General features: G+C 40.8%; 2 protein-coding genes across 15 annotated transcripts in view; one reads left to right on the top strand and one right to left on the bottom strand.

The window, feature by feature from the left end:
- Window positions 1–781: 781 nt before the first annotated feature.
- Window positions 782–21151, top strand: LUC7L3 (LUC7 like 3 pre-mRNA splicing factor). 13 transcript variants are annotated; one of them, XR_014216481.1, is made up of 13 exons: window positions 782–1009; window positions 4908–4974; window positions 6666–6705; window positions 6905–7049; window positions 8348–8425; window positions 8504–8608; window positions 9777–9938; window positions 11356–11633; window positions 12476–12636; window positions 18652–18792; window positions 18898–19006; window positions 19786–19886; window positions 20488–21151. XR_014216481.1 is itself a non-coding variant. In XM_082211104.1 (12 exons), exons 1-12 carry the CDS (start codon window positions 911–913, stop codon window positions 19829–19831), a joined length of 1431 nt encoding a protein of 476 aa, XP_082067230.1. In that variant the 5' UTR covers window positions 782–910; the 3' UTR covers window positions 19832–21151. The 13 variants fall into 13 exon arrangements, 6 of the variants coding, with proteins under 6 accessions (XP_082067230.1, XP_082067229.1, XP_082067225.1 ...); XR_014216482.1 differs by lacking the exon at window positions 19786–19886 and adding an exon at window positions 19321–19476; XR_014216483.1 differs by adding an exon at window positions 19321–19476 and having other exon boundaries at window positions 19786–21151.
- A 1102-nt stretch (window positions 21152–22253) lies between these two features.
- Window positions 22254–27967, bottom strand: part of LOC309525695 (ankyrin repeat domain-containing protein 40-like) — an 82159-nt gene continuing 76445 nt past the window's right edge. For both annotated transcript variants that reach the window (XM_082211149.1, XM_082211148.1), the window contains exons 2-5: window positions 27603–27751; window positions 25902–26390; window positions 24260–24435; window positions 22254–22475 (exon numbers count right to left, since the gene is read on the bottom strand). In XM_082211149.1, the coding sequence (XP_082067275.1) occupies window positions 22332–22475; window positions 24260–24435; window positions 25902–26390; window positions 27603–27751 (958 nt within the window). In that variant the 3' untranslated portion in view covers window positions 22254–22331. The remainder of the gene's footprint in view (window positions 22476–24259; window positions 24436–25901; window positions 26391–27602; window positions 27752–27967) is intronic.

The raw sequence follows: 27967 nt of genomic DNA, 5'->3' as shown, positions 1-27967 counted from the left end.
CAAATTTAATTCCTTTGTGTTATTGAGCTGTGGGGAAACACCTACACACTGCCTTTCCCATTGGGGTTCTAATAGTAACAGGTGCAGGACTGAAGGTTCGTTAAGCAAATGTGGGACCAGAGGATTATTTAAAACAAAGCTGAATAGAGCCATTGTTTGTGTATTGAGGCTCTGAGAGGCTTGGGTAACGGGACTTGGATTTTATAGTTTGTACAGTTGGAAGGGACCACAAAGGTCATCTTTTGCTCAAACCCATGATCTAGAGTAAGATTCTCCTGCTCCACCGACTGAGCTATCTCCTGTATTTGTCACTTTTTTCTTTTCTTTCAGAAACGAAAACTCAAGCGGCTTACAAAAAAAGAGAACCAGAAAGCGACTTAAAATACAGCAAGTGTTATGTATAGAAGAGCAGATCAAGTCGTTTCAAAATTTTATTTCCCGAATTCTGTGAAGAGGTTGCAAACTCTTGCGCATTTCTATCCAAAAGAGGGGATGCTCTGTGCAAAACTGAACGCTGCTCGCTCTTGAAGGCGGAGGACACCCTTTTTTATAACGGGCTGCTCTAGTCAAGAGTAACTGTCAGCTTGCACCTTCGCAATCCAAGAGGAAAAGAAGGCTGCGCAGCTGCACCTCCCACGACTCCCTCCCTCGCGCCCCAGGCGAGACCCGCGCGCAGGCGAGCACCAGGCCTGGGCCACAAGACCCTGGGCGGTTGCGCGAGACCTGCGCGGTGCATTGTGGGGGACGCCCTGGGCTTGAGGGTGCCGCCATTTTGTCTCTGTCACTCTCGTCAGCGGCGCGGTTTGGGTGTTATTGAAGGAGGGGGGGGCGGGCGGAGGCGGCGGCGGCGGGAAGGAAAGAAAGCGCTGGAGGCCGCGGCGGAGAGGCCGGACTTGACGAGCGGGGCATCATGATTTCGGCCGCCCAGCTTCTGGACGAGCTTATGGGCCGGGACAGGAACCTGGCCCCGGATGAAAAGCGCAGCAACGTGCGGTGGGACCACGATAGCGTGAGTATGGCCGAGACGCGGCCTCCTCCTCCTCCTCCTCTATCGCCGGCCCTCGCTTGGTCAAGGCCCTTTTGCGCGCGCTTTGGGGGGCGGAGGTAAAGTGGAGGGGAGAGAAGATGGGCCAGTTAGCAGGGCGAGGAACAGGTTTACCTGGCGGAGGTCCTAAAATGGGGAGGAGGAGGAGGAGCCGCTCCGCTATTAACTGCTAGAATAGCTTGCAGGCAAAGAGGTGAGGGCACCTTAAGGCCCTGCGCAGCGGGGGCAGGGAGCCTCGAAAAGCCTTTGCGGGAGGAAAACGGGGTTGCGTTTCGCGGCCTTGGGGGTTGAAGGACAAACAAGGAAACGTTGTACCCCCGTTATGTTCACGCTGAGGATTTGTGGTTGAAGCGAACAAGAGCTAAACCTCTGGATCTGGGGCGTCTGCCTTAGGGGGGGGGCGCACGGAGAGGGAGATTTGAAGCCATTGGGGAGGGCGAGGCACCCACTGCTCTAATAAAGGGCCTACGGATCCTGTAGTTTCAACTCTTCATTAAGGTGTGATGCTTTTAAGATCGCTTGTTCCACCGCCTTCTAATACGAAGCACAGCTGCCTACGAGATAATGTTAACAACCGGAAAGCATTGCAGTACTACTATCTGGCGAAGTGAATAAGCCTGCAAAATACAGGCACAGCTGAAAACTAAAACATGCGGGGGACCGAAATACACTCGAGCATTGATCTGGCCAAAGGTCTGCAAAAACACAAATTTATTTAAAGTATTGTGCGAGGGGTTGGAGATATGCAACACCTGGGGCAGGATGTTCTAACGTCTGAGTGCTGCAGTCAAAGCACCTGTTCCCACCAACTGTGCTTCAGATGAGGGCCACACATGGGCAAGAGTCTCAGCACTTGACTTAGTAACTGACTGTATTTTAGGAGAGGAACTGGCCCTTTAGGTATCCTGGTTGCACACAGTATAATGGTAATGGTAGTTGTATCTGGGAAATGACTGACACCTAGTGATACACAGGAAGAGGTAATATGATTCCCACATCTTCCCCACTCAGAAATCAAAGCGCTGCATTTTGTACCAGCCGAAGTTTTCGGACTGTTGTTCAAAGGCAGCCCCACAAACTCTAATTGCCCAGCCTGAATGTAGCTAAACCATTTGTGGTTGTAGCCAGGTCTACCTTATCCACAAACAGTGCTGTGATTACACCAGCCAAAACCAAGCAACCCCACTGTTGGCCACCACCACATCTTAGAATCAGAAGCAATACTCCTAAAATTAAAATTTTGCTTTTCTAAAGAATGTGAGACAATTCCTGCAGACTTTGCAGGAATTAGGGATTTGTGATCATTGAGTTTCTCCAGAGGCTTTGCTTCTTAACTCATGACAGCAGTGAACATTCATTTACATTGAAAGAGTACATTTCCCCCTTTAACAGCCAACACAGTTTTTGCTATCTCTACACATAAAGAACTGTTGATTTCATAATGTCAAGAAGCATTTGGTCCTCTGTTATGGCATTGCCTTAGGAAACTCTGGGCAGGCTGCCTAAAATGTGTTGAAGTCACACTCCTTCTGAAGGAGCAGGTACCTAACTTGAGGGTGTTTCTGGATCCATTGCTATCACTTGAGGTTCAAGTGGCCTTGATGGCTTTGAGCAATGGCTCAGCTGCATCACCTTTTGGACAGGAACAACCTAACTTCTGGTGTCTAAGGTCTGATGATCTAAGTTGGACTACTGCAATGTGTTATGCAGGCAACTCCCCACGTCAGCAGAACATGTGTACTGTAAGCTCACCCCGTTCAGCCCCCTTTCAGGGCCACAGTGTGCATGTCGGCGATCACACACCAATCAAACACATGCAAAATCGTTGTTGTCTGTACATTGAAGATGGTTCTGCAACTGGTGCAGAATTTAGAGGCCAGATTGTTGACTGGGATAGAACTGTCTGAACATATAACTGATTTTGGCATGACTGCACTGGCTATCAGTTTCTGGACTCAATTCAGAGTGCTGGTTTTGACCTTTAAAACCATATGTAGTTGAGGACCACAGTACCTCAAGAACCACTGCTCCCCTGAAGCCCTCAGTCATCATATGAGACCCTTCGTTGTGTGCCCCCCTCCACAGGATATTTGGAGGGTGTAGTATGCTCTTCCCCGAGATGCACGCCTGGCACCATTTTTATCTTATTTTTAGGCTACAGGCAAATACTTTTCTCTTTACCTTGCCTCTGTTTCCTTAATTTGAAAGGTGGAATTGTGGCCTCTTTTAGTGGGGTGGGATCAGTAACTCATCATCCGTTGTATCTGTTGAGCTGTATTTTTAGATTGTTGTTGGATGGTCTTAATTGGTTTTAATGTAAGTTGCTAAGGGTCGCTCTTTGAGAAAAGCAACTCACTGATATAACCAATATATAAATTGAATAACCTCTGTGCAGTTGGGAAAACGTTTCTGATTTCCACGTGCTAGAACCTAGTGTTTAGGAAATTTCCAGAGAAATGTACCAATTTCTTCCTCAAATATCGGCACTACACATGGGCAATCTGTCATCTGCAGACATTGTTTCACTGGCCCCTGTTTATAGAAGCTGTTTAAAGATGGCACAAAAAAGGGTTCCTTGATTCCCCCCCCCCCAAAGAAGTCAGATAGTGGCTCACATAGTATATACGTTTCTTTAACAATATATTGAAAAAGTGTTATTTCCTGCTCACTTACAGAGCAATCCATTACCTGTCTACTCTGCAGTAAGTCTCACTAAGTTCACTGGTGTGAGCAGAGCAAACCTAGCCAGACAGATACACCAGCATAGTTATGTAAGCTGCAGCCTATCAGATCTAGGCTGGAGGTGGGGCAAGGTTGGAGGGCAGTGTAGACATTCATTTTCTGCCTTTCCATTGGCTCCTGTGTGACGAATTTTAGTTGCACCTATATTTTGGTGGCATGCTGTGGAGGCGGAACCAGTGAATGAAAGGATTTAATATGCAGTGTAAATCTGTTGATCCCTCTCCTTGTCCCTGACATACACTCTTTTTGCCCGTTTACGCCAACATAACTTCCACTGGCTTATTTTATGCCAAGATGAGTCATTTGCTCAGTTTAAGTCCAGGATAGGGTAATATTCCACATCCTAATTTCTCTCAGATGGTGCGTTTAGGAGTTAGGATTGCATTGCTGTCTACTGAGGAACATAGGAAGCTGCCTTATACTGAGTCAGACCATTGTCTACACTGACTTGCAGTGACTGTCCCTGATTTCAAAACTGAGTTCAGCCTCACCTAGAAGGGCTGGGGATTGAACCTGGAACTTCTATGCAAAGAAGATGTTCTGCCCCTGAGCTACGTTACTGTAGGATTGCAGCCTCAGGTGCTTCCATACATGGTTTAAATGAGAAGAACTGAGATCAAGTTGCTAGTTTCTTTCCTTTTTATGAAACACCAGAACCCCAAAATATAGCACCTTGCGTTTGGGTGTAGACAATTCCAGCAACTGGTATTCAGTAGCATCGCTACTCAACAGCTCTTGACTGAAATTCTTGAACAGTGTATTGTATAGCTTTTTACTTAATTTACTTGCTAGCCGTAGGAAACCAGGAATTGATGCAGGTAGGTGAAAAGTTGTTGTTGAAGGGACAGATTGTGCTATTACTCTTCTGACAGCCCTCTAAAAGGGCCTGAAGAAATGAGTCAGTACTCATCCATACTGTAAAGCTTACCTAGATGGTTTGTGCTTGGGATATTTTAAATGCAGCCAAAATTAGCACTGGTGGATAAGGCTGGTTTAAAAAGAAAGAGAGAGAAAGAAAGAGAATTGGAACAAGAGCAAATTACTTAATTCTCTTACAGCTTTGCGTCTGTCTAAATTTGATGTGTAAGGAAAGTAACTTAAGTTTCTTCTTCTCAATCAGGTTTGTAAATATTACCTTTGTGGGTTTTGTCCAGCTGAATTATTCACAAATACCCGTTCTGACTTAGGTAAGTGCCTTTGGTTTTTTTCCTTATATTATAGCAAATGTCAAGGTCATGGATAGAAGCTGCTGTGAATAAATATTTTCTTTGTTTACCTCCTATATGTATGGATGGAGGCAGACAGACACACACACACACACAGAGAGAGAGAGAGAGTGAGAGTCACAAAATCATCTCATTAAGATGACTAAAAATCTTAGATTTGCATAAGTTCAGAGCCATTAATGTGAATTTTCCAGAAAATTTTGCTTTAGAAAGTTTTCCAAAAGAAATTCATATGCTGTTTAGGGTAATTTGCCTTGGAACATTTTCTGGTGCTCTAGAGAGTGATGTAATTGGTATCTTTATTTTATTTGAAATTAGTAAATAGAGCAAAAGAAAACTGAAAAGCTTACCTAATGTTCTCTACATTCATTGCAGTTGGGATCTGTTCATTGTTTCTAATGAGCTTATAAAACAGAAAATTTTCAAAAGAAAAATGAAGCACTGGGGAGGAGGAGAACATTTTCAGTTACTGGAAAATGTTCTGCCTCACATTCCTATTCATAGCAGATTGGGTTACATTCCAGGGCCCCCATGTGCATAAGGGAAAATCATGTAAGTGGGGAGCCGCCTATAAAAACTCGTTTTTTCCTGCTCTCCAGTTCTATCCACACAACTCTCTTCAACTAGAGCCGAAGCTCGGGGGCTGGCTGAAGGATGCATGGAAAAGCAGTATCAGCTCCTTAAGAGCTCTGAGGACTCTCTAGCTCTCCTGCCATTTCCCAGTTTGAATCTACAGTATCTATTTTCTGGTGGCACCTGTATACACAGCTGTGTGAGAGTCGATTGCGCTTAAGTGGACGGACGCCTGTATATGGCTTCTGTCAAAGAATCAAAATGCAAACTTCCAGGTTCTTGCAAAAACCCTTTAGTTTCCCAATATTTCCTTCATTTCTGGCCTTACTCCATAGCTAACTATATACTGTCAGCTTTAGTGCTGTCATGCTCTAGTTCACATTTCAGATCCAACGGCAGTGTTCCTAAGACTTCCACTAGCACTCTGATTTTTAATGTGGATCATACCAAAATTGTACCAGGACAATATCACAGATATTCATGCGTGTGTATTTTAAAGATGTGTCACCAACAAGGTTTGGAATTGTTGTAGCATTCTAAATTGATAGGTAAGATCTCTTCAGTACATTCTTTTTCTGGAACTCTTTGCCTCGACAATCATGGGTTTCTGTATTTCAGAGGTTCATAACCACTCTTTATTAGCTCAGTAAATGTTGCAGGGGTGTGATGCGCTTGTTCTTGTGCTGTCACTGATTCCATTCAAACTTTGAAAAACAAATATGAAGTACACTTGAATCTTCATAGAAATATATTGCTTCACTCTCCTTAGGCTTGCTCATCTGTACCCTACCTCACCCCATTTTGTCTCTGAGCAAATGCCTCTTGATTTTAAACCTTAGCCCTGCTCTGGTGTGTCGGTGGAATATTGATCAGGTTACAGTCATTCTGGTACTATGCCAGCCTAATCACAATACACTAGAAAGTCATTTAGAACTATTAGTACTGTTGTGGAAAGGCACCCCAGTTTTAATCTGTACATTAGTTTGGTTAAAAACTGTTGAACTTTATCCAGGTCTTTTTTGGCATAGTGTTATCAGAAAGTCATTTGAATGTATCACCATTATTGCTTTTATTTCTAGGTCCTTGTGAGAAAATTCATGATGAAAACCTCAGAAAACAGTGAGTGTGTTAGTAGTTATAATTAATAAGAAGCTAATAAATATAATTAAGCAATAATGCAAGCATTTAAATGAGGTTTTAAAAAATCCTCAGTTAAAATTTCACGAGGTGGATAGCATATAGTCTTTCATTGTTAGGTAATATGGAGATGACCTTTATCTGAAGTTTAATGTAATCATTTCTTTTTTAACATTGTCAGGTATGAGAAGAGTTCTCGATTCATGAAAGTAGGCTATGAAAGAGACTTCCTTCGGTATTTACAGAGCTTGCTTGCAGAGGTGGAACGCCGAATTCGAAGAGGTCATGCACGTTTAGCATTGTCTCAGACTCAACAGGCTTCAGGTGTAAGTACAAAAGCAGAGGGCATGTTAAACATATACGGTATTTTGGGTGATATCCTTTTGCAGAACTGTTTACAGAACGTATTTACCTCCTTTGCACTTCTATAATGTGCCCCAAATCTACTCTAGTGTGGGAGCCTGCAGAGGGGAGGGGAAGAGGAGCAGTCTCATTGCACATGCGGGTGCCCATTCATGTGATGTTGGATACCACCCTTTGTATTTTCTTATAAGTTTTCTTTAAAGTAGAATAGATACACATACTTGACCAGGAGTTATAGCATGTTTGAATTACCGGTCTTAACTGTGTTTCTCAATGTATATATGGTTCACTTATTGCTTTATAAGTTCTTTAAAACTGAACAAATACAAGAATAGCAAGATACAACATAAGCCACACTTAGATGAAACTAATATATGTGCTGTTTGAAGCTAACTTTTGAACTCGTCAGAATCGAGTTTCTAAATGTGTGCTGTTGCTCTGGTGGTTAAGAGATAACTGAGTGGTAGGTGGAAGCCACAGTGTGGAGAGTGAAAGCTTAGCTTTCAGAATTTCCAGAAAGGGACCCTGCAAGTGCAGAACCCATATTTGGGACTGCACAGACACCATGTACAACAGAGGTGGAGAACCTCCAGTCTATGGATCAGACCTGGCCTTCCTCCCCCTTTGGCCTTGGGGCAAGTCATGGCTACCTGCCCTACATCTGATGTCATCCTATTTACCTGTGGGACTTGCCCATATCTGCCTTGTGCACCTCCCCAAATCTCTGACAACCAGCTGGTTTTCAGGAGCCTTCAAAGCACTGCACAGTGCTAAGCAGGATCACTCTCTTCACATCAGCTGCTGCAAAGGGGGAGCAATCCTTCTGAGTTCAGACTCAATAGGAATCTCTGGTGCACCCATTTCCAACACTTAAGTTGGATTCCCCTTACTGCTGGCCCTGCCCTTTTAACCTTTTAGGAGCAAACTTTAATGGCAGGGAGGGGCTTCAGAGAGCAGTTTGGCAAACCGTTACCTGAAGCAGTTTCATCCCTCTTAACGTTGCTCCAGCAAGGGATTTTGACAGGTAGACAGGGCCACTCGCCTATCATATTTGGCCTGTAAGACCACTCTTGATAGGGATCTGGCCCATGGAGCCCAAAAGGTTCTCCACTTCTGATGTAGATGAACTTATTGTGGAATTTTTTCTTCTTACAACTTACTCTTTGATATGAGTTGTGCTGTGGACATGACAAAGCAGAACAGTGTTTTGTTGCACTTGTAACTTTTAGGTGTCTGTCGTCACTTTTATTTTAATATTTAGCAAGCAGCAGGACCTACTGGTAAAAATGAAGAGAAGATTCAAGTATTAACTGACAAGATTGATGTACTTCTACAACAGGTAATTGTCTTGAATCATACAGAAATGTTTATAAAGTTGGATCAAGACATTATACTAACTTTGTTCTCTCTCTATTAGATTGAAGAACTAGGTTCTGAAGGAAAGGTGGAAGAGGCTCAAGGCATGATGAAACTTGTTGAACAGTTAAAAGAGGAAAGAGAGTTGCTAAGATCTACAACTTCGGTAAGTAAGAGTCCTGTTTTTCTCTAAGTCTGGAAGCCCCAACAGAATACAGTCAAATAAACTTGACTTCACAAAAGACTTATTTTTCCAGCTTGTATTCTTCCAACTTGTTGAATAAATAGTTTCTTTGATTGCCACCAAAATATTTTCATACTTTATTAATCATTGAGCTTTAACCATGCGTATATGAGATTATAGTGGATGCTTGGGTTGCGAACGTGATCCGTGCGGGATGCATGTTCGCAACCCGCAGTGCCGCATTTGCGATTTGGTGCTTCTGCACACACACAAAGCGCCGAAACCTGGAAGTAAGCCGTTCCGGTACTTCCGGGATTCGCCGCGTCCATATCCGAAAACATGCAACCTGAAGTGTCTGCAACCCAAGGTATGACTGTAATAGCCTGCATAAAGGCAAATCAATTTATGGGCCAAAAAAATTGGAGGATTGTTTCTAGTGGCATCGTTCCACTGGTGCAAAGCTCTTTGATCCAGCAGATGCTTTCAGAAGTAGCAGAACAGGGAGGGGGGCAGTTTTCACTTCCTCCTCCTCCTCCTCCTCCTCCTCCCCCCTTCAATTGTTCCAGAAGGGAGGGGTGCTTTCAGGATACAACGCTTTATGTTTAGAATAAATAATGTTTCTAGAATGTGTCCCTCACTGGGTTAATATCCTCTCAGATACACAGGAATGCAGAAAACACTTTGAAAGAGGGAGATCTTGGCCACATCCCTGTTCTTGACCTATTAAGGGATAGAGACCATCTTAGAACTTCAATAAGCCTTTGGAATTGAAATGAACCCAGTAGAATTTTAACACCATGGAAGATTATGACTTGTTTCTTATTATCAGATGGCAGCCTTGGGTTTAGAGGGGTTGTTAAATGCTATATTGTGTGCAGCTGGAATAATACGCTTGTCAGTTGCTTTGCAGATAGAATTGCATGAAGGTCTGTTTTAAAGATGCACCTGCACTTGAATTATAATGCAGTTAGACCAATCTTGTGATCTGCTTTGGGCATGAAATTGTGTGTATTTTTATAGCAATTGGTTAGCTGCTTGCATGCCAAGGGGTAGGTTAAGAATTTGAAAAATAAGTTGTATTGTTGCTAGGTAAATAATAAATAAAGTGTTCATGTAACTATCTGTTTTAACAAGTATCTTCTGTTTCCAGACAATTGAGAGCTTTGCAGCTCAGGAAAAGCAGATGGAAGTTTGTGAAGTCTGTGGAGCATTTTTAATCGTAGGAGATGCACAATCCAGGGTAGATGATCACTTGATGGGAAAACAGCATATGGGTTACGCAAAAATTAAAGCTACAGTGGAAGAACTAAAAGTATGTTCAGTCTGCATGTATATATAGATCTGTATGTGCTTGGCAATACTGTCAACATATAGCCTATGTATATGGCGATGCCACTATAAAATGATTTTAGAATGTGTCATTATGAACTGAAATACTCAGAACCTTGTGATAACAAGTAGGTGAACTTCTCAGCTTATATTCTTGAATACTACCAACAGATAAAAGTATTGACTTATTTTTATTTTCATCCATGTTACACAAAGGTTAAAGTACATACTGACCTGATTCATACATATCCCTAAGCCAAACCATGGCTAGGCGTGAGCAAGCAAGTACGCAGGTACTTACAGCAAAAATGGCAGTTGCTTCTGGTCTGCTCAGAACTACCAGGACTCATGGTTCATTTTCTTCCAGGCGAATCACAAACCTGGGTTCATGAGTAAACTATGATTTATCACAGAATAAACATGCTTGCTCATGTTTAGTTCTGGTTTGGCTTGGTATTATGTGCAAAGTGGGCCAGTGTCAATTATTATTTATGGGGAATGGGAAAACCAAAAGTTAAACAATATATCAAAATAGCCACCAGCATAGGATGAGAAATTAATAAGATAAAAATAACTGGATTGATATAGGTGTTTGCAGTTTCGGATCTGTTTACTGAGCTAAGACAGACAGAAGTTGGTATTATTCCACGAGTTTCAGTAAAAAGCATTGACAGTCTTAGAACTGTCCCATACAAAATGTTATATTTTCATGGCACTTCTATGCATAATTTAGGCACATATTTTGATAAATGTATCCAGATTTTAACCAACAATTAAGAAGTGGTGTCTGAAATGGTTTTGCTTGGTTGATGGCCTATTCTGTGGAGTTTTAAGCACTATACGTACACATAGATGTATACATATAATGCATCCAACTGTAGTTAGCTGAGATTCTAATCTGCCAAATCAAGGTACATTTGAGGACAAGGTGTTCAGTACAGTTTTGTTCTTGCATTGAGCAGGGTTCTTCAAAAATATGTTCTTTGTGTGCAGCGATACAGCCTATTGCTCTGTGGTGGATGGCCATCAGTTATGGATGCTTTCATTGAGATTCCTGCATTGCAGGGGGTTGGACTAGATGCCCTCGGGGTTCCTTTCAACTCTACAGTTCTATGATTCTATTTGTATATATGTTATCATTAATGTTACCAGATAGTGGAGATGCTTTAAATTTTATCTGAAATAGACTGTTAAAGAGTGTTTCAAATTCATGTCATGGTAGGGAGTATTGCCCTTTCTTAAGAAGCATGAAATCTTCCAGTTGGTTTTGGGTTCGAGCCCCACATTGGGCAAAAGGTTCCTGCATTGCAGGGGAGTTGGACTAGATGATCTTCATGGTGCCTTAAAATTCAACAATTCTATGATTGCAGTAACCTTTCTGTAATACTTTCCTTTTTAAGGAAAAATTAAGAAAGAGAACTGAAGAGCCTGAGCGCGATGATCGGTTAAAAAAAGAGAAACTAGAGCGTGAAGAGCGAGAGAGGGAACGTGAAAGGGAAGAAAGGGAAAGAAAGCGACGGCGTGAAGAAGAAGAAAAAGAAAAAGAGAGGGCTCGTGATAGAGAGAGACGAAAGAGGAGTCGTTCACGAAGCAGACATTCAAGCAGAACTTCTGACAGGAGGGGTAGTCGGTCAAGGGACCATAAAAGATCAAGAAGCAAGGACAGAAGACGAAGCAGGTACCTGTCTGGGAAGGGGCTAAGGACATTATATTTCTTTGAAGTTGAATAAATTGAAATGGATGATGAGTCGAGAGAACACCTAAAGGTGTAGACTTTGTATTCCTGAGAAACTGCTTGAGGTTTTCAGTACTAAAAATTCCTCACAAGTACAGTGGTACCTCGGGTTAAGAACTTAATTCATTCTGGAGGTCTGTTCTTAACCTGAAGAACCACTTTAGCTAATGGGGCCTCCTGCTGCTGCTGCGCAGCCACTGCATGATTTCTGTTCTCATCCTGAAGCAAAGTTCTCAACCCGAGGTAATATTTATGGGTTAGTGCAGTCTGTAACCTGAAGCGTATGTAACCCGAGGTACCACTGTATCTGAAAACTTGGCATAAATAGGGTTTAACCAGTTTTGAACAAACTTTGGCTTACATTTCTCAAGGCAGTTTTACACTAAGCATTTTGCAGCAAAACTGTAGTTTATATCAAAGCTTCGTTTAACTGTGAATGTGCCTCCCCCCCAATTTTGCCGATCCATATGTGGATGTGTCAAGTTTTTATGTCAAGTTTACTTGTGATAAATTTAGGGAAGTGCTTTAACTATTATTGGGGATAGTCAATTAAATGACTGCATGAGCAGAATGACTTCTGCTTGTGCAATGAGACACTGCCCCCCCACCTTGTCCGTTCCCCACACCATCCCCAAATCTGCTCCAGAGAGTTGAGGGAACCCCTGGAATATATCTAGGGACATGGGGGGGGGGTATGTCCCATTGTGCAAAGAGAAATCCTTTCATTGGTGGAATGTTCACATTAGCACCAGGTTGAATTCCACCCATTCTTCTTACATTTTTAGGAGTCGAGATCGACGCAGAAGCAGAAGCCATGATAGGTCAGACAGAAAACATAGATCACGTAGCAGGGACAAAAGGCGGTCAAAGAGTCGGGATCGGAAATCTTACAAGCACAGAAGCAAAAGCAGAGAGCGAGAACAAGACAGGAAATCTAAGGAAAAAGGTCAGTTCATATGACTGGTGAAGAATAGTTTTTCTGCAGAGCTGTGCCATGATCTTCCAGTGATTGCTGCCCCCATAGATTCCTTCTGAACTCTTAAATACAAACTTTTAAATACTTGATGCACCTTTCCTTCTCCCTTCCAGTACTGTAGCATATTATATATAAAACTCTTAGATTCCAGGTAGATGAGTGTCTCTTGGCCGCATACTACCTCAGCTTTTCTACACCTGTGAACTTAAATTCAGTTAAGTCTTCTGTTACTGTCTTTAGGTGTCTGTTACCAGGGGTGGGGAAGCATCAGGCTTGCAGATCTACTTGCTTTTTGCTAGAACTCTTGAAATCCACCAACCAAAGCCTGGTTTACGCTGTGCAATAAATAAAACGAGAATTTAAGCATTCTGAGACCAGCTATTTGTTTTGAGTACCAGAAATAAACAGACCTCATTGCCCCCCCCCCCACATATTCAGAACCATGTTTTTGGTGGTGGTTGTAAAACAAGCAGGAGTCAGAAATCCTGATCTGTAAATAACCCAGACATTTACCAGTCAATCCTGATCTGCCTTCTGCCCACCCCTCCATTTTGCAGACTCAACAATACTAACAGTAAATTGGTGTGATATTTAAATTGTTCCTGAAGACATGGTGCATAAAGGTGGTATGTCACTACTGTTCCATGTTCTTATGTACAGTTACAGTTGCTTCCCTTTGGTGAACACTTTTTCTTCAGCCCTTGTGGTTTATTATTCATCCTCGTCTGCATTTCCAACACTTTAGGAATATGAAAGAGCCTAACTAAAGTCTGTTCTTGGCTTGTTATTTATTTTTCAGGTATTAAGTATATACCTTTTTTAATCCGTGCTAATGAGTGTAGTAGTTTTCCTTATTGTGCTGGATACGGCACTGGCTGATTTCTTACAGATATACTGTCTGCATTAGCATATAATGGTAATCAAGTTTTAGTGCAACATGATGGACTTTAGCAAATTTTGGGCTCGTATGCTCTCCTGCTGCAAAGCTGAGATAAAGAATTCATAAGCTTCTGCTTTTAGTTAACCAGAGTTTGCCATGTTGTTTGAATATGAAATTGTGGTAAGGACTAACCTTGGTTGGTTTCAACAAGCCAGCTTCAGAAACCACAGTATATCACTCCAGGTGACACAGCAGCCACAGTAAGCAAAAGTTTCTGAACTGTTCCTCTTGGCCACACAGGAGAGGCGAGCACACAAGACTGCAGCTCATTGTGAATCATTCCATTGTTTGTTACTTTGTCCACCCAGAAATTACATGAAAGCCCGATCTCTCAAGTTAAGAATCCATGTTAGCTTCAATTCCGATTTTTAAATGACACGCACATATACAGCCATGTAATGGGATACTTGCAAAACCTCGAAGGTCAGAGGTACACCTCTTGTCTAGAAGATGTTGGGTAAATTTCTGGCCTCTGGAACAACTTTCAGTGTACTCTTCTATTGATAATAGATATGTCTGTTAACCTCTCCCATTTTCAAGCCCATTATCAAAGTAATTTGGGAAATGGCCTGTTTCACCTGGGGTTGTTAGTATACATGCTCCACCCTAAATTATTTTATTTGATACACTGGAATCTCTCTTCTCAGCATGTGGGTCACGTAACACTGCAATCATATGCCTGTCTACTGGGAAGTAAGCCCCAAAGTTAAACTGAGCTTACTCCCAGGTAGGTATGTAGGATTGCTGCCTTAGCGGTGAACAATATGAATGTTTAGTGTTCTGCATAACGCTTTGTGGTCTCCACATTGAAAGGAAGCCTTTAAAAATGGTCATCAGCAAGCCAGCCTCTTCAAACTTCACTGCCTCAGTTTTGGATAGTATTTCATAAATCCCTTTAAGGTCTCCTTACTGAATAGAGGCTTGGAGTTTTTTTACTGCTTTATTTATCTTTTGTATGTATAGAATGATGGTTATGAATTAGATATGACTGCCTGTTATTCGCCTCTAGAAATAATTTTCATTTTAGTATGTTGGTTGTGTATTTCTTTTTATTAATGCAAAGTTGAATGAATTCCTTCTCAAGGAAGTATTACCAGACTTCCCAGGACTGTGATTAATAAAAGCAGAGTAATGGGAATGGTACAAATATATGGTTCTGACCCAGTGAGGCAAGCCTGATGCACTCAGCTGTGTGTAGGTACTGTTCTAAAATGGGGCATCAGAATAGGCTGCAGAGTGTATTATGGCATTCATTGGTTCTAGAGAAGACAACAGTGACTCAAAATAACAATGTACTTCTTGCATAAATGGTGATCTTATTATCTCCAGGGGGTCTGCCATTTAACTAATCTTGGACTGCTTCATTCTCTTCTATTCAATGCCTTTTGTCTAGATTTTCAAAGAACTGAGTTTGGGTATAAACTAATGGTTTTGTAGCTTAGTAGAATACTTCACAATTTAATGGTATGCAATGCTAAATAACATATATCTATATCCAACACGGGAAGGTATCTGCCCAGAAGTCATAACCTCCTAGTTTGCAGAATATACAGCTTGTTTCCCCTTTCCCAGTCACCCTGTAACACTAAAAAGTGGTGTGACTCAACTACACTGCATACGCCAGCTGAGGGTGTGTTTAAATACTATTCTTGCTATTATTCCACTTTCTCTCCTACAACTCTTTTGGTGTTGTGATTGTGGTTACACTTGGAATTTGACTTCCTTCCATGTCACTTGAGCATTGGCAAAAAAATATTGTTAGTCATTGTTAAGCAGCTGTATGAATGTCTGTCCTCCTTACATGTTCTATATTCTATTCTGTTGTACTTATGAAAGCATGCTTTAAGTTTATTAAGTTAATTACACATAGGACCTTTCTGAAGAAAGCCTCAGTGAAGATATGAGTACAGATATTATCAACTGGTCTGGTATTGAGGAACTGGAATTTTAAGCAGTACTTGCTCATTGCCTTACAAATTGGAGCTTCATAGTGAGAAAATCCCCCAGATCTGAGAGAAACTGAAAAATACAAAATAAAATTTCAGTTCTATTAACTTGTCAGTGAAACACTCCATCCCCACCCCACCCCAATTTCTGACCCTGTCCAGTGAAACAGTTACGTTTCTCTTACTTAAGCACAGCTAGTCAGTATTTGAACAGATGGCACTGCAGCATTTGTACTGTGTGTGCCAATTTTATTTCCCTTTTTATGATCAGAAAAGCAATTTTCAAGAAATAGGTATAAGGATTATACTCCTTACAGGTATGCTATGGGGGTGGGTAACAAATCTTTCAACAAATTATTCCCTGAGCTCTACTTACCAAATCAAAGATAAAACTACTTTAGCGTAGAGTAGACAAAAAAGTTTTCATAGTATAGCTTCCTATTTTAATTCACAGGCCCATAGGTCAATAACTGTTTAACAGTTGCCAAGAAAAACGCCTCCCCCCCCATCTGTCCAAACTCAATAAAACACCTTCCGGAGAATCTACATATTTTGCCCATTTAAAGGGCTGTTGAGCTCTATCGTATCTACATAGGACAGAAGATAAGCTTATTGGACTGACAGCTAGTCCTCTGCGGGGCAACAAGACTGCTGTTCCTCAGTGGATCTACATGTGAATCGGCGATACCTAATAAAGCAAAAATTGAAGACTTTCAAAAAGGTCAGTTAGTGTAACCTATCCAGGCAATTATTACATGGAACAGAAACCTCTAAGAGTTCCAAAGTTAACTGGACTTTGGTGACTGGTTTTCTCTCAGCTTCACATATTGAGTGTTTTCCCTTAGGCAGTGGTTCCTTTTTAGTTCCTCCCCCCCCTCCCCTTTTTTGGCTGTTATCTGCATAATAAAGCTGTTCTAAGTTTTCTTGATAAAAGGAATTGAAACAAACATCAAATTAATCTTTTGCTCCTGCAGTAGGCCATAAGTATGCCTTTCCAGAAACTTCACCCATGCAGCTTTGACAGTCTCTTCTGTTTGTTCCCTGTTCTTTATTCTTTGCTCTTGCATTAAATACCACCATTCAAAACATTTAATATACTTTATCTGGATGCTTAAAGAAGAATTTTGGTTCATCGTGTTGATGAGAGAAATACCCAAGTGATTTCAGTGTACAGTATACACGGCTTACACTATATGCATGTTATATATAACGGGACAAAAAACCTGGTAACCATGTCTGATATGGAAACTGCCCACCGTAAAGGGCTGTGCATTGAATATAAGAGAAGGACACATGGCTGTCTTAATTTTTTATTTTCTCCAGGTAAACTCATTATCCTGGCTTTACTAATTTTATTGGCAGCCAATCCATTGTCAGATTCTCTTATAGCTACCTCTGCTATTTAGAGTTACCTGTTTTCAGTGAACTATGAGTCCCATTAACCTAGTGTCCCAATTCAAGCAACTTTGTCAAGTTTGTAACTTGTAATTGTTTTGGACATGAAAATTAAGTGCATCTTCTTGCAAGATAGGAAAATGAAAATTGGAAACCTATTGTGCTTTGAAGGTTACTTTTTTTGGCTCCCGGCAGTCATGGATTGTTAAATATCAGCCTGATAATGCACTTACACAGATTACTTTCTCTCTTCTTGGCAGTGGTTGGCAAGTAGGGAGACAATCCCCAATCCTGGTGAGGTGATGGGGCATAGCAGGCAAATGAAGGTAAAGGAGGTGGGAATGGGCTCTGGAAAAAGAGTGAGGGAAGAGCAGGCACTACCATTTGAGAATAGTACATGAAGCAGTGGAGAAAAAAGGTTTGGGGAAAATGGGCTATCAAAAAGATAAGCATGCAAATCTATAAACACAGCACAAAATTTAAATGTCCTTAAAACTTCAGGCAGTAATATGCATAGTTGATTCAAATAGCCAAATCAAAATCAGCTCTGTGGTTTGGATCCAGGCTTTGCCTTTCCCAGATGAAAGAGACTCCTTCCATCCAGATTGTCAGCCGAGTGGGAGGAGAGGTAACGTTTGCCAATTCACCTCCCTGCAGCCCCCAGCCCCACCTCCCATGTTTTTCCAGAAGATGTTCCAACCCTCCAGAACAGAGTTCGAGGTGGCGCAGGGTGTTTGCATTGAGGAGAAATAATTAAAACCGCTCCTTCCTCTGTCAGCTGCAGTATCCTCACCAATGAAGTAAGGCCTGGATCTAGCCCTATACGTTAAGGTTTGTTACCTAAGATCAATACATAATCCTGTAAAAATTTAATTGCTCCAAACTGTTCTGTGCACGTGCTGTCTGAGAGGTCAAGAATTCAAACATGTTCTGAATACCAATTGCGGGAAACCACAATAGGTAAGAGTGCTCTTGTACTCAAATCCTGCTTGCTGGTTTGGCCACTGAGAGAACAGGATGCTGGACTAGATGGGTCATTGGCCTGATCCAGCAGGCTCTCCGCCCTGGCCAGCAGATTAGGTGTTGGCATCAGAGGTCAGAGGAGGCTGCCAACAGGAGTCAGACCAACAGTCCCTCTTGCTCAGTATTTTCTGACCAGCAGTGGCTCTCCAGCATATCAGACAATAAGTCTTTCCCAGCCTTATTTGGATATGCCGGAGGCTGAAGCTGGGACTTTGTGCATGCAAGGCAGATAGATGCTCTACCACTGAGCTACGGTCCTTCCCCAAATTTGTACATAGTCTTGAGCTAAATTAAGTGATTAAAAGTTGTATACTGTGATGAATCTGTAGTTTTAGACACATTTTACGCTAGCCTTTACATCAGGTAGTTTTCAGTTAGGTAGCATGTACGTGGCTTGTGGTTTTTGACCAGAACTATCAAACAGGTCAGTGACTTTTGCATTGTAATATTAAGCAGTTCTGCCTCCCCCTCTGTGCTATCCTTTCCCTCTGAACTCAGCAACTCAGTTCTTGTTCTTTCTGGTGGAATATTTCATTCAATATTAGCACTGTAACTTTGATCTCTAGTTTGCAATTTTACAGCCAATTGCTGATGTCTCGGCATATGCTTCACCCCTGAAAAGCGTGATACCTTGTGTGTCTTTACTGTGAAGTCCATGGTCAATGTCTTCTTTCATGGCAGAAAAGAGGGGATCTGATGATAAAAAAAGTAGTGTGAAGTCCAGTAGTCGGGAAAAACAGAGTGAAGACACAAGCATGGACTCCAAGGATGGCGATGCTAAGAATGAGGTCAATGGGACCAGTGAAGACATTAAATCTGAAGGTGACACTCAGTCCAATTAAAACTGATCTGATATGACCTCAGATCAGACAGAGGTAAGTGCATTATTTCAAACTTTGATTAGGGCTTTTTGTTACTGTTTAACAGTGCAGCGTAAGTATGTACAGATGAAGATGGAGCTAAGTCAACAAGTAAGAAGAGGTGCTAAAGCAACTTCTGAAGGAAAACACAGTGTAGTCCTGCAAAATCTTTTGAGGTACATTGTTTTGTATCGGCTATTTTGTAGCAGACTCATACCCCCATTAGTGTGCCTCTTGGGAACATATTTGTAATCTAGTCCCTTAGAAGTTAATTATCCTATTTTTTATTTTTAGGGGATTTATTATCTTTTTTAACAATTTGAACTGATTTTGTAATTAAGTCCATATTGTGTTGGTGCATCAGAAACATTTGCTTTAATACTTAATATTAGAGGCACATGTTGGACTATTTTGTTTTTATATAAACTGCTAGTATTTCTTTGTCAAGGATGTTTCTAGTTTTTTTGCTTTGCCTTGCATTCTAATGCAGTTTGTTCTGTAACTCGAGAGCCAGTAGCATTGGATTGATGGAAGTGTAGGGTTTATGAATAATTGCAGCTGACTACCATACCTCACACAGCGTTGGTGTTGTGAGCGGCCCATGAAAAGCCAAATTAAAAATCAAGGATTCAGTCAAACTAAGCAGGTACTCATGCCAGGTACTCCTTTCTCTACCCACATCCATGTTTGAATGCTGTTGCCTGTAATCTTTAAGCTTACTGTTGTGTGTTTTATTTACAAAAAGTGAAAAGGAATCTTTGTGCATATATTGTGAAACTGTTAACCTGATATTAACTTGATTGGAATTTTCTTTCAACTGTGTGTAGGGATGCAGTGCTGCCCAGAATTAGATATCTTTATTAAATGCAATAAATACTACATAATAATCGCCTTGTAACATTCAATGCATTTCAAGTCTTTAAGAGGTATGTGTTTATAATTTCCTACTGCGTAGGAGAATTGCCAGGCAGCCATGGCACACAGCAGCATATACTGGCTGATACCAGACTTGGGAGGCAAATGAAAATAAAGGCCAATGTCAGAAACACCCAATAGGTATATATAAATGACAAGAATGTATATAACCACATTGTTAGTTAAATGAAGCTAATCTTATACATAAATAATTGCCCCGTCTTGACCTGTGATTTCTCAGGGTCATTCCTTGAGTAAGGAACAAACCCAAATAAAACCAGCTGATTGATTGATTTCCTTGCAACATAGTTAATATAGTTTCAGCTTATCTTCTAAGAACCCCTAACCAATTACAGTGCAGGCCTATGCATGCTTATTCAGAAGTAGGTTCCACTGTGTTCATTGGGGCTTGCTTCCAAGTAAATGTGCATAGGATTTAAGCCCTACAGTGCAATCCTCTGAGCACTAATGTTGCACACCCTCCATTCGTTTCAGTGGTACTTGCATTTGACCTCTGTGCAAGCCCTGTTGGAATACATGGCTTCCCAACAACAGTGGTTGGTGAATTGTGACGTCATGTTTGTCCTTAACTGTCCAATACACAGGGGTGTTAGGTGTAATTTTTATGAGATGATTTTGAAGAGTTAAGCGGGCAGCAAGCAGACGCTGTTTAGGAATGGCAAATGAAAGTAATCTCTGTTCCCACTATCTGACTCTCTTTTCCCAACATTTTGCGTTATAGGACAACCACGTGACAAGTCTGCGAAGAAGCCTGAAGACTGCTTAATACGAAGATCTGCTTTAAAATGAGGTGAAAGAAAGCTGTAGTGGCATAGAAAAAAAAATTAAAGTTCAGTTAGATTTTTTAAAATAAAAATTAATTCAGGACTGTTGTGACCTCTCAAAATGCAGAGAGAAGTTAATAAGCAAACATGCTACTGAGAATTTTAAGTCCTGTTATCATTTTTTTCCTATAAGACTTTTAAGGTGATAAACCAACATAACCTGAACACATGGCTTGCTCAGTGTTTAATTGCAAGTTTTCATTCTTGAACTTTGAAACACAAGGATAAATGTTTAGTATTTTGTGTGACTCCAACTAAAATAAACCCCATTTTTACAACAAAGCTATACCTGGCTTCTTGATATACCTTAGTGGAAATACAGTATCTATGACTTTCTGTTACACATTTGATTGTCATTGAGTGTTTAATATTAAATAGACTTCTTTCCAAATAAATCAAATGTGTTCAAGTTCATTCTTGTCTATCCCCATGCCCCCACCCCAGATCAAAATGAGAGGTTGGGGTATTTCTCTTATCAAAATTTACATAACCAATTTCTGTCCCAGTAGTTTCCATAGCTTTTTAAAAAGTGTAAATAAAGATAAAGAGGTAACACTGCAATTTTCATGTGATTGTGTTCTTTCTTGGATATGCGCTAAGATACATAGTGAAAGTATAAAAATATTTGTATTTGTTGGCAAAGGCAGACGTGCATAATATTTGAGAGAAGCAAAGTATCAGGTTAGAAGCAAGAATAGGAGCAGAAGACCATATGATCTGATACGCCACGCATTTTAGCCATAGGAACCAGACAAAAGGAAACTAATAACCTTGTCACGGTATTTCTCTATGTAATCCAGTCAACCTTCAGTAGATGAGGGCCTACATCAACTGTTAGAAAACATGTTGGCAAATGCACACAGCTTCATGACAGGTGAATTATGAGGTGGTGCCGCAAGGCCTAAAGCAAAATTTTAATTAACAACCACTTTAAAACTCTTGGCTACCCTGTTACAAGTTGATAGTGCAAAACTAAAGCTGCCATTGAAAATTGTTCTTAGGTTCACAGGATAAAGCATCACATAAATACATCGTTTTCTGCTGGTTTGGTTTGCATTACATGCCTTTTTATATAAAACTACAAAAATAGTTTTCTAAATGCATAGATTTGCTTAGTTACCAGCATTGCTATATCATCTTTCAAACTAACTTTACTATGCAACAAGCAATATTCTAGAACAAAAGCTGGTAACAGGAAACACTTGTTTAAACCTGTTTCTCCATTGTTTATCTTCTCAAAACAATTCCGTTTTTACAGCATTATATCATAAAGAGCATAGGACAAGAAAACAGAACTTTTACTTATTCCTCAGTTCATTTGTCTCTCTTACTGTTACACAGAGAAGGTACCTAGCAGTACTTTTTATATATTAAAAAAAAAAGACCAGACGACAACACTAGTTTTTCTGTAGCAAGGTTGGCCTGACAACAATGTATAAAATATATTATGTATAAAATATATCATTAGGTGCCAGACACCAGTTGACTGAGGGAACAATTGTGATTAGTTTCCCCCACAAAACAGTTTTCCACTTGTGCTTGTTCATTGTATAGGCTACACATGAGACTGCTGAAGTGCTTGAGCAATCCAAGGGCCATCTTTGAGATAGCACCACTCAAGAAATATTAACCAAAGTTAAGAAAAATGCTGCATATAAAAATATTGAATAGTAAACACATCTTGGTTTAATTTTAACGAGTATAAGGTTTTTAGATACCAACTTCCTAGAAGTCTTAAACTTCAGTATGTCAACTTTGCTGCTTTAGTGTTATAGCAGGGTCTTTCCATTAGTGTTGCTGAAGCATTTCTGAAAGGAGAACTGATGTTTCTCACCAAAACCAGCTCTAGCTCTTGAAAATCCTGAAGCCTGGCAACATCTTTATCCTTAAATGAAAGACACAAATGTCATTAACTGATGTGTTGCAGTAACTTTATAAAATCAGTTTAACAAAGCAAGGTGATAAGATGTATTGAGATAACCAGATCAAATACATGTAAAGAACTACTTTTAAGTGTCTCCATTATGAAATAATATTCCTTGTGCCAAGTTGCTGAGTAGGAAGTCATTCCAACAAATCTACATTTATAATGCTAACTCACTTCATTCACAGAACTGCATTAGTATGGTGGGTTGCTAGAGTAATAGCCACAGCATGACCACTTAGTCATTACCATATGTGGGAAGATATACCAGCTTTTATCTGATATAAACATCCTTGCTTGGATCTAGCATTTTTCTGAATGTGCTTGAGGAAGGTGGAGGGAGCCAAATCTTGCTGGTTCCTTTACAGCCCAGTGTAAAGTGTCTTATCACTCTGTGTAGCTCAGTTGGTTAGAGCATGGTGCTGATAACACCCTATGGGACAGCTGTGTATTCCTGCATTGCAGGAGGTTGGACTAGATGATCCTTGGGGTACCTTCCAACTATGATTCTATGGAAAGTTGGAAACTCCAACAAGCAGTGTAAAGGGCAAAGCAGGATAGGGATCAGAAACTGGAAACCAGCAAACAGCACTACTTCAGCAGGAGTAGTGTTACATAAAAGAGACATTCTGGATACAACCCCTTGTAAATCTAAAAATGTTTGGCTGTATCCAACAAAGTTGTCCCATTGGCACAGGGATTCTACTTGCACAATGAAACTACCCCTCTCTTCCCCCATGCACCCCAAAATCTGCTCTGCGGGTTCCCCTAACCCTCCAGAGCAGATTTTCAGGAGCATGGTGAGAAAAGAGGAAGTTCTGTTGCACAAAAGGCGGAGTAAAAGCCTCTGCAGGGTCAACTACACCAGCACTGAGAATGTGCTGGCAAAGCAGCACCCAGCAGAACTGAAGACAGCATCTTCTTAGAACCCTAATTAAACATTGGGGCTGGCTCCATAATCTAGGGCCTGGTTCTGGATCAGGTCAGCCCCAGAACAACCTGCGGCTGATCTAGCGCCAGATCAGATGAGGGGGAGGTGTGCACAGCCCTAATTAAAAAGAAGCACCCATTATTCTTCAAGTAGTCCCCTAAAACTCCATATCGGGGTACTCAGCCACTGGATAAATGACTGAATATGCTAAGTGCTTTGACATGCTGCAAGTATTATACTTTATCTTGTTTATGCTAGATTTTATGTGCAACACATTATCTGTACAACCAAGAAACAAAGAATCTCCCACCTCCTCTTTTAAGTGGTACATACAGTCCAGCAAGAAACTGCATTAAGGTTCTGTAAATTGCATATGTTATTAGAGCCAAACTCTGCATTCTGTTCCCTGCTTGAGAGCAGGCTGGCTCTGCATGTTAAAAATTCTGAAGGCTCCCATACCCAAAGGCAGAGTGACTTGGAGAGAGGTTCAGCTACACCCACAGGATTGCAGGAGCCACCGGCTGCCTTTCTCCATCAGTTGCTTATCTCTGCTTAGCAGCTACTTTGCCCTAAGGCTGAAGAACTGGGAAGGAGAAGAGGCAAATTTAGTCACTAAGGGTCAAAGAACACCTATGCTAGAGACTGCCTGCTGCCTAAAATTACCGGAAGAAACTAGCAGATAGTTGCCTGTACAAAGCATTATCTCAGGCTACTTTTAAAATTGGCCATGTTCTGTTTTGGACACAGATTTATTCTAACATCACTGGTAAGAGTGTCAACATAGGAATACTTGAAGGAAAATGATGGTCCTTACCTTTCTTATCAGTGTATTCGGTAGCTTTCTAACCTTTTCCACTTGTTCAGGATTAATGCCCAATTCATGGCAACTCACTTTGAGCAAATCTTGGTAAGTCAGTTCTTGTCTGTCCAGTTCAATTTCAATGAAGTCATTCTCTTTAGGGTTCTGAACTCTTACTTTAAGTACCAGTTCTATATGTGGAGAGGAAAGAGTATTTTGAAGTTAAATCATCGCCAAAATGCAGAGAAACGGAAATGACAGCCACAAACCCAAATATATATCCTTGGAAATATACCCTACAAATGTTAACAGATGTTTACTAGACCACAGCCTTTATCATTTGTATTTGCTCTTTGTTTGCACAGACTCAAGAGAATCCACTGTAAGTCAGTAGCAGCAAACTCCCAGTGTAAAGCAGTGGGGCTCTGTCATGAACTCTGCTGTGTTGTGTGGCCACAGATTCTCAGATACATGCATAAGTAATGACTGAATAATAAAGTTGAGAAGTTTAAGGTTGAGAAGAGAACAAACACGAAGAACAACAAGCTATGGCAATGTTGCTACAGGCAACTGTAGCAAAAAAAGTCTACCAGTATGCACACACATGCACTGCAGACAAACAGCCCCGGTCCAATAAAATTACTCAAGGAGATCAGTAAGTGTAGAGTACAATGAAGAAGCAAGTGGAGTGGAGGGCTGTGACAGCTGTATAAAGCTATTAAGGGACTAAAGATGGAAAAGTGATTCACAGGCTACTGCCACAAAGAAATGAGCTCTTCAGCTGTCCACCTTGTCTTCTTACGCATCTCATTCTCTTGCTTAGTAGTGGCTGCTGGGTCTTCACACTGATATTTCCAGCATCTGATTAGTGCCAAGTGTACTTTAAACAAAATATCTGCATCTGCAGAAGTTAATGATTCTCTACACTTAAGCAATTAAATGTGAAAGCTGATCAGTTTTTTCATGCATAGAGGATAGGCGTGATTTAGTTTTATGGTTGAAGCTAAGTAGGTGGAAGACTGCCTAGGCTCCACGTATAAGTTGCTCTGGGCTCAGAAGAAGAGCAGGGGACAAATGAAACATCATAAATAATGCCTCAATCCTAATTTTATATGTGCTAGAGTTAACCATCAAAAGCAGATTAACGTACTGCTTTGAAATGTTACATTCCAACAATTAAGCCAGTGCAAGTCTGATTCTTGACACCTGCACACCAATCTGAAGTCTGGGCACATGTTTTTCAGTAGCAGTTGTGTAGTTTGGAAGAGCTGCCAATTTCCTTCATTGCAATGTCACCGTTTCCTTCAACCCATTGCACTCCAACCAACAATTCTGCTATTATTCCAGGAAGATTTCCAAATAACTGAGATACAACAACTACTTCCTCAAAATTTCATTTCCCTCGTGAAAATCTGTGACAACCTATGATCATATTACACAGAAGCATGACGACACAAAACTGATCCCGGTCATGTGGCAATTAAGAGAAAATGCCCTATCTTGACAAAGCTCTACCAACTCTTTAAGGAAAGAAAAAGAAGAAAAGGTTCTTAAAGCAGTTATGAAGCACTAAAGGTAGTTACTGTCTACTGGAGACACATGCACTGTCTCCAGCTATGCAGTAAAAGCATTACAATGGAAAAATACTCTTCAGTACCTTGCATATTATATGAAAAAGTTCCTGTGAGAAGCAGCGGCTGTAAGGGTGGTGCAGTGCCCATACAGCAGCCATTTGCTTGCTGAGGTACATGTTGTCTAGGTACAGTTGAGGTCAAGAGAGCTCTGTTGTGAGATGTAGATGAGGGATAAACAGGGCAGCTCTGGACTCGAGGCATTGTGCATTCTGATACTCCTGAGCTGATGGGAGAAGGAAGCTCCCCTTTGTGCAGGTCTTCAGAAAGTTCAGTTTCAGCGTGCAAGGAAATGGGTGTGCAAGTATTTTCAAGCTGAGTGGCTGATAAACAAGGGCTAGGTTCACTCTCAGATAAATAAGAGACGGCAGTGCTGTTGTCCTCAGGTGGTGCTAAGAGATGAGGGGCATTGTCCTTTTCTTGATAGTCAACACAAGGGAATGACGGGTTTGTCGGAGAGTCTCCAGCATTTGGCAGCTTTAAGTCATTCACTTCTTGATTGTCACATTCTTCCACTTCAACGGGGGCGGGGTGGGAAGGAAAAATAGAATCTTATAATAATTTACTCCATTTTAAATAATGGCAAGCAGAATTCTAATGCCACCCAGAACATCTGCCAAATACATATATTTAAAATCATAAACGGCTAGTTTTTAGCTAAAAGAAAGTAAACTTATTTCAGAGTAGAATTAAGTATGGCAAAAAAAATAGAATCAATCCAGAGAGTTGGATTAGCAAATCTTTGGTTCATGGAAGAAACATTCTGCAGAAATTTTATTTACTTATTGGAATTGGTAAGTGAAAAGATGTGTGCACACACACACATACAGGCCAAAGCTGCATTGCTGAAGAAACTCTTTAATCTGTAACCCAGCTTTAATTTGATGTTCTGGGAGGCTATACTTTTCTGAGTGTATTGGAGAAGGAACATTTTTAGGTTCCCAGTGTACTCTGCTTGACCATCTGTCCAAATTCCTAGAAGCCACCATGACCAAAGGAATGGAATCTAAGTATTACAGAATCTGACTGGCACAACAGCTCTCTCATTTAATTGAACAGCTTGTGCAAAACAATTTATTTTAAAATTATTCTGATCCTATGTACAGTTACTCAGAAAGAAGTCCAAAAAAGGGCAAGGGGATTACTCCAAACTCCTGTATCAGCCAGCTCCCCAATTACAGTCAGGTCAGTAAACTCTGGTCATAATTCTACCTTTGTTTTAGATGAGGCAAGCAGTAAGGAGCAAAGTTTTCACTGCCATAGCTCTCAGGCTTTGGGATGCCCTGCCTAAGGTACAGAGCAAGTCTTTGTTGTTGCTGGGATTTCCCAGAGGATGAAAAACTTGTTTTGTTCCCTGACTTTTAGCTGATGTGACTAGTTCTGTTTTACATTTAAAGCTGTTTTAATTTCTGTGACATTAAAATTGTTGTTAACATCTTTAAGCCTCATAGGAAAACGGCCTATAAAAGCTTAAAACAAATAAAATTAAAACTGCAGCCTCAGTTTCTCTAGCCCACAAACAGCCTCACACAATATTCTGCCTGTAACTATAGCAGCGGTTCTCACACTGTGTTCCTAGGAAGTCTTGTCTTCCTTGGGAGCTTATCAGGGACTGATGAAAAGATCAGAGATGGCAGATAACTTGTCTGAAAAATGCAGTGCATCTAATACATTACATTAGTTCATAGTATATTTTTGGAAAGACAAATTCAGTATGTCGAGTATACCTCCCAGAAGCTTTCTGATTTCTTTCTTTGAAGTCAAATGTGCTGCCAACTCTCCATTAACTGTGAAAATCTCCTTATCAGCTTGAGAATCCAGCAGGTAAGAAACCACTTGGGTATGATTCCGCTTGCAAGCCCAGTGCAAACATGTCCTGTAAAAGTTAAACATATTTGTTAGCAAGCATTTGTAAAGTTATTATTCTGAAAGTCACTGTTTTGTGTCATTAAATGTCTGCATGATGTGTACCATCAGAGCTGTTTAAAAAAATGCTCAAATTTGTCAGAGATGAAACAATTACACCTTGTCTATTGATCCAGACAAAGTTAGTTGTACTTATTTTCCACTGACCTCAATATAATTCAAGTCA

The sequence above is a fragment of the Podarcis vaucheri genome (assembly GCF_965113315.1).
Source record: "Podarcis vaucheri genome assembly, chromosome: 2".
In the NCBI taxonomy this organism is placed as follows: Eukaryota; Metazoa; Chordata; class Lepidosauria; order Squamata; family Lacertidae; genus Podarcis; species Podarcis vaucheri.
Note: the sequence above shows the minus strand (reverse complement) of the source record. Positions and strands in the feature narration are given on the sequence as shown.

What these genes read in the sequence shown, in the direction of transcription:
- LUC7L3 (XM_082211099.1), top strand. Translation starts at nt 911, where the DNA reads ATGATTTCGGCCGCCCAGCTTCTGGACGAGCTTATGGGCCGGGACAGG. An exon ending in AAATACCCGTTCTGACTTAG is followed by an intron (nt 4,975 to 6,665) that starts GTAAGTGCCTTT and finishes TTTTATTTCTAG; the next exon opens with GTCCTTGTGAGAAAATTCAT. An exon ending in GATGAAAACCTCAGAAAACA is followed by an intron (nt 6,706 to 6,904) that starts GTGAGTGTGTTA and finishes TAACATTGTCAG; the next exon opens with GTATGAGAAGAGTTCTCGAT.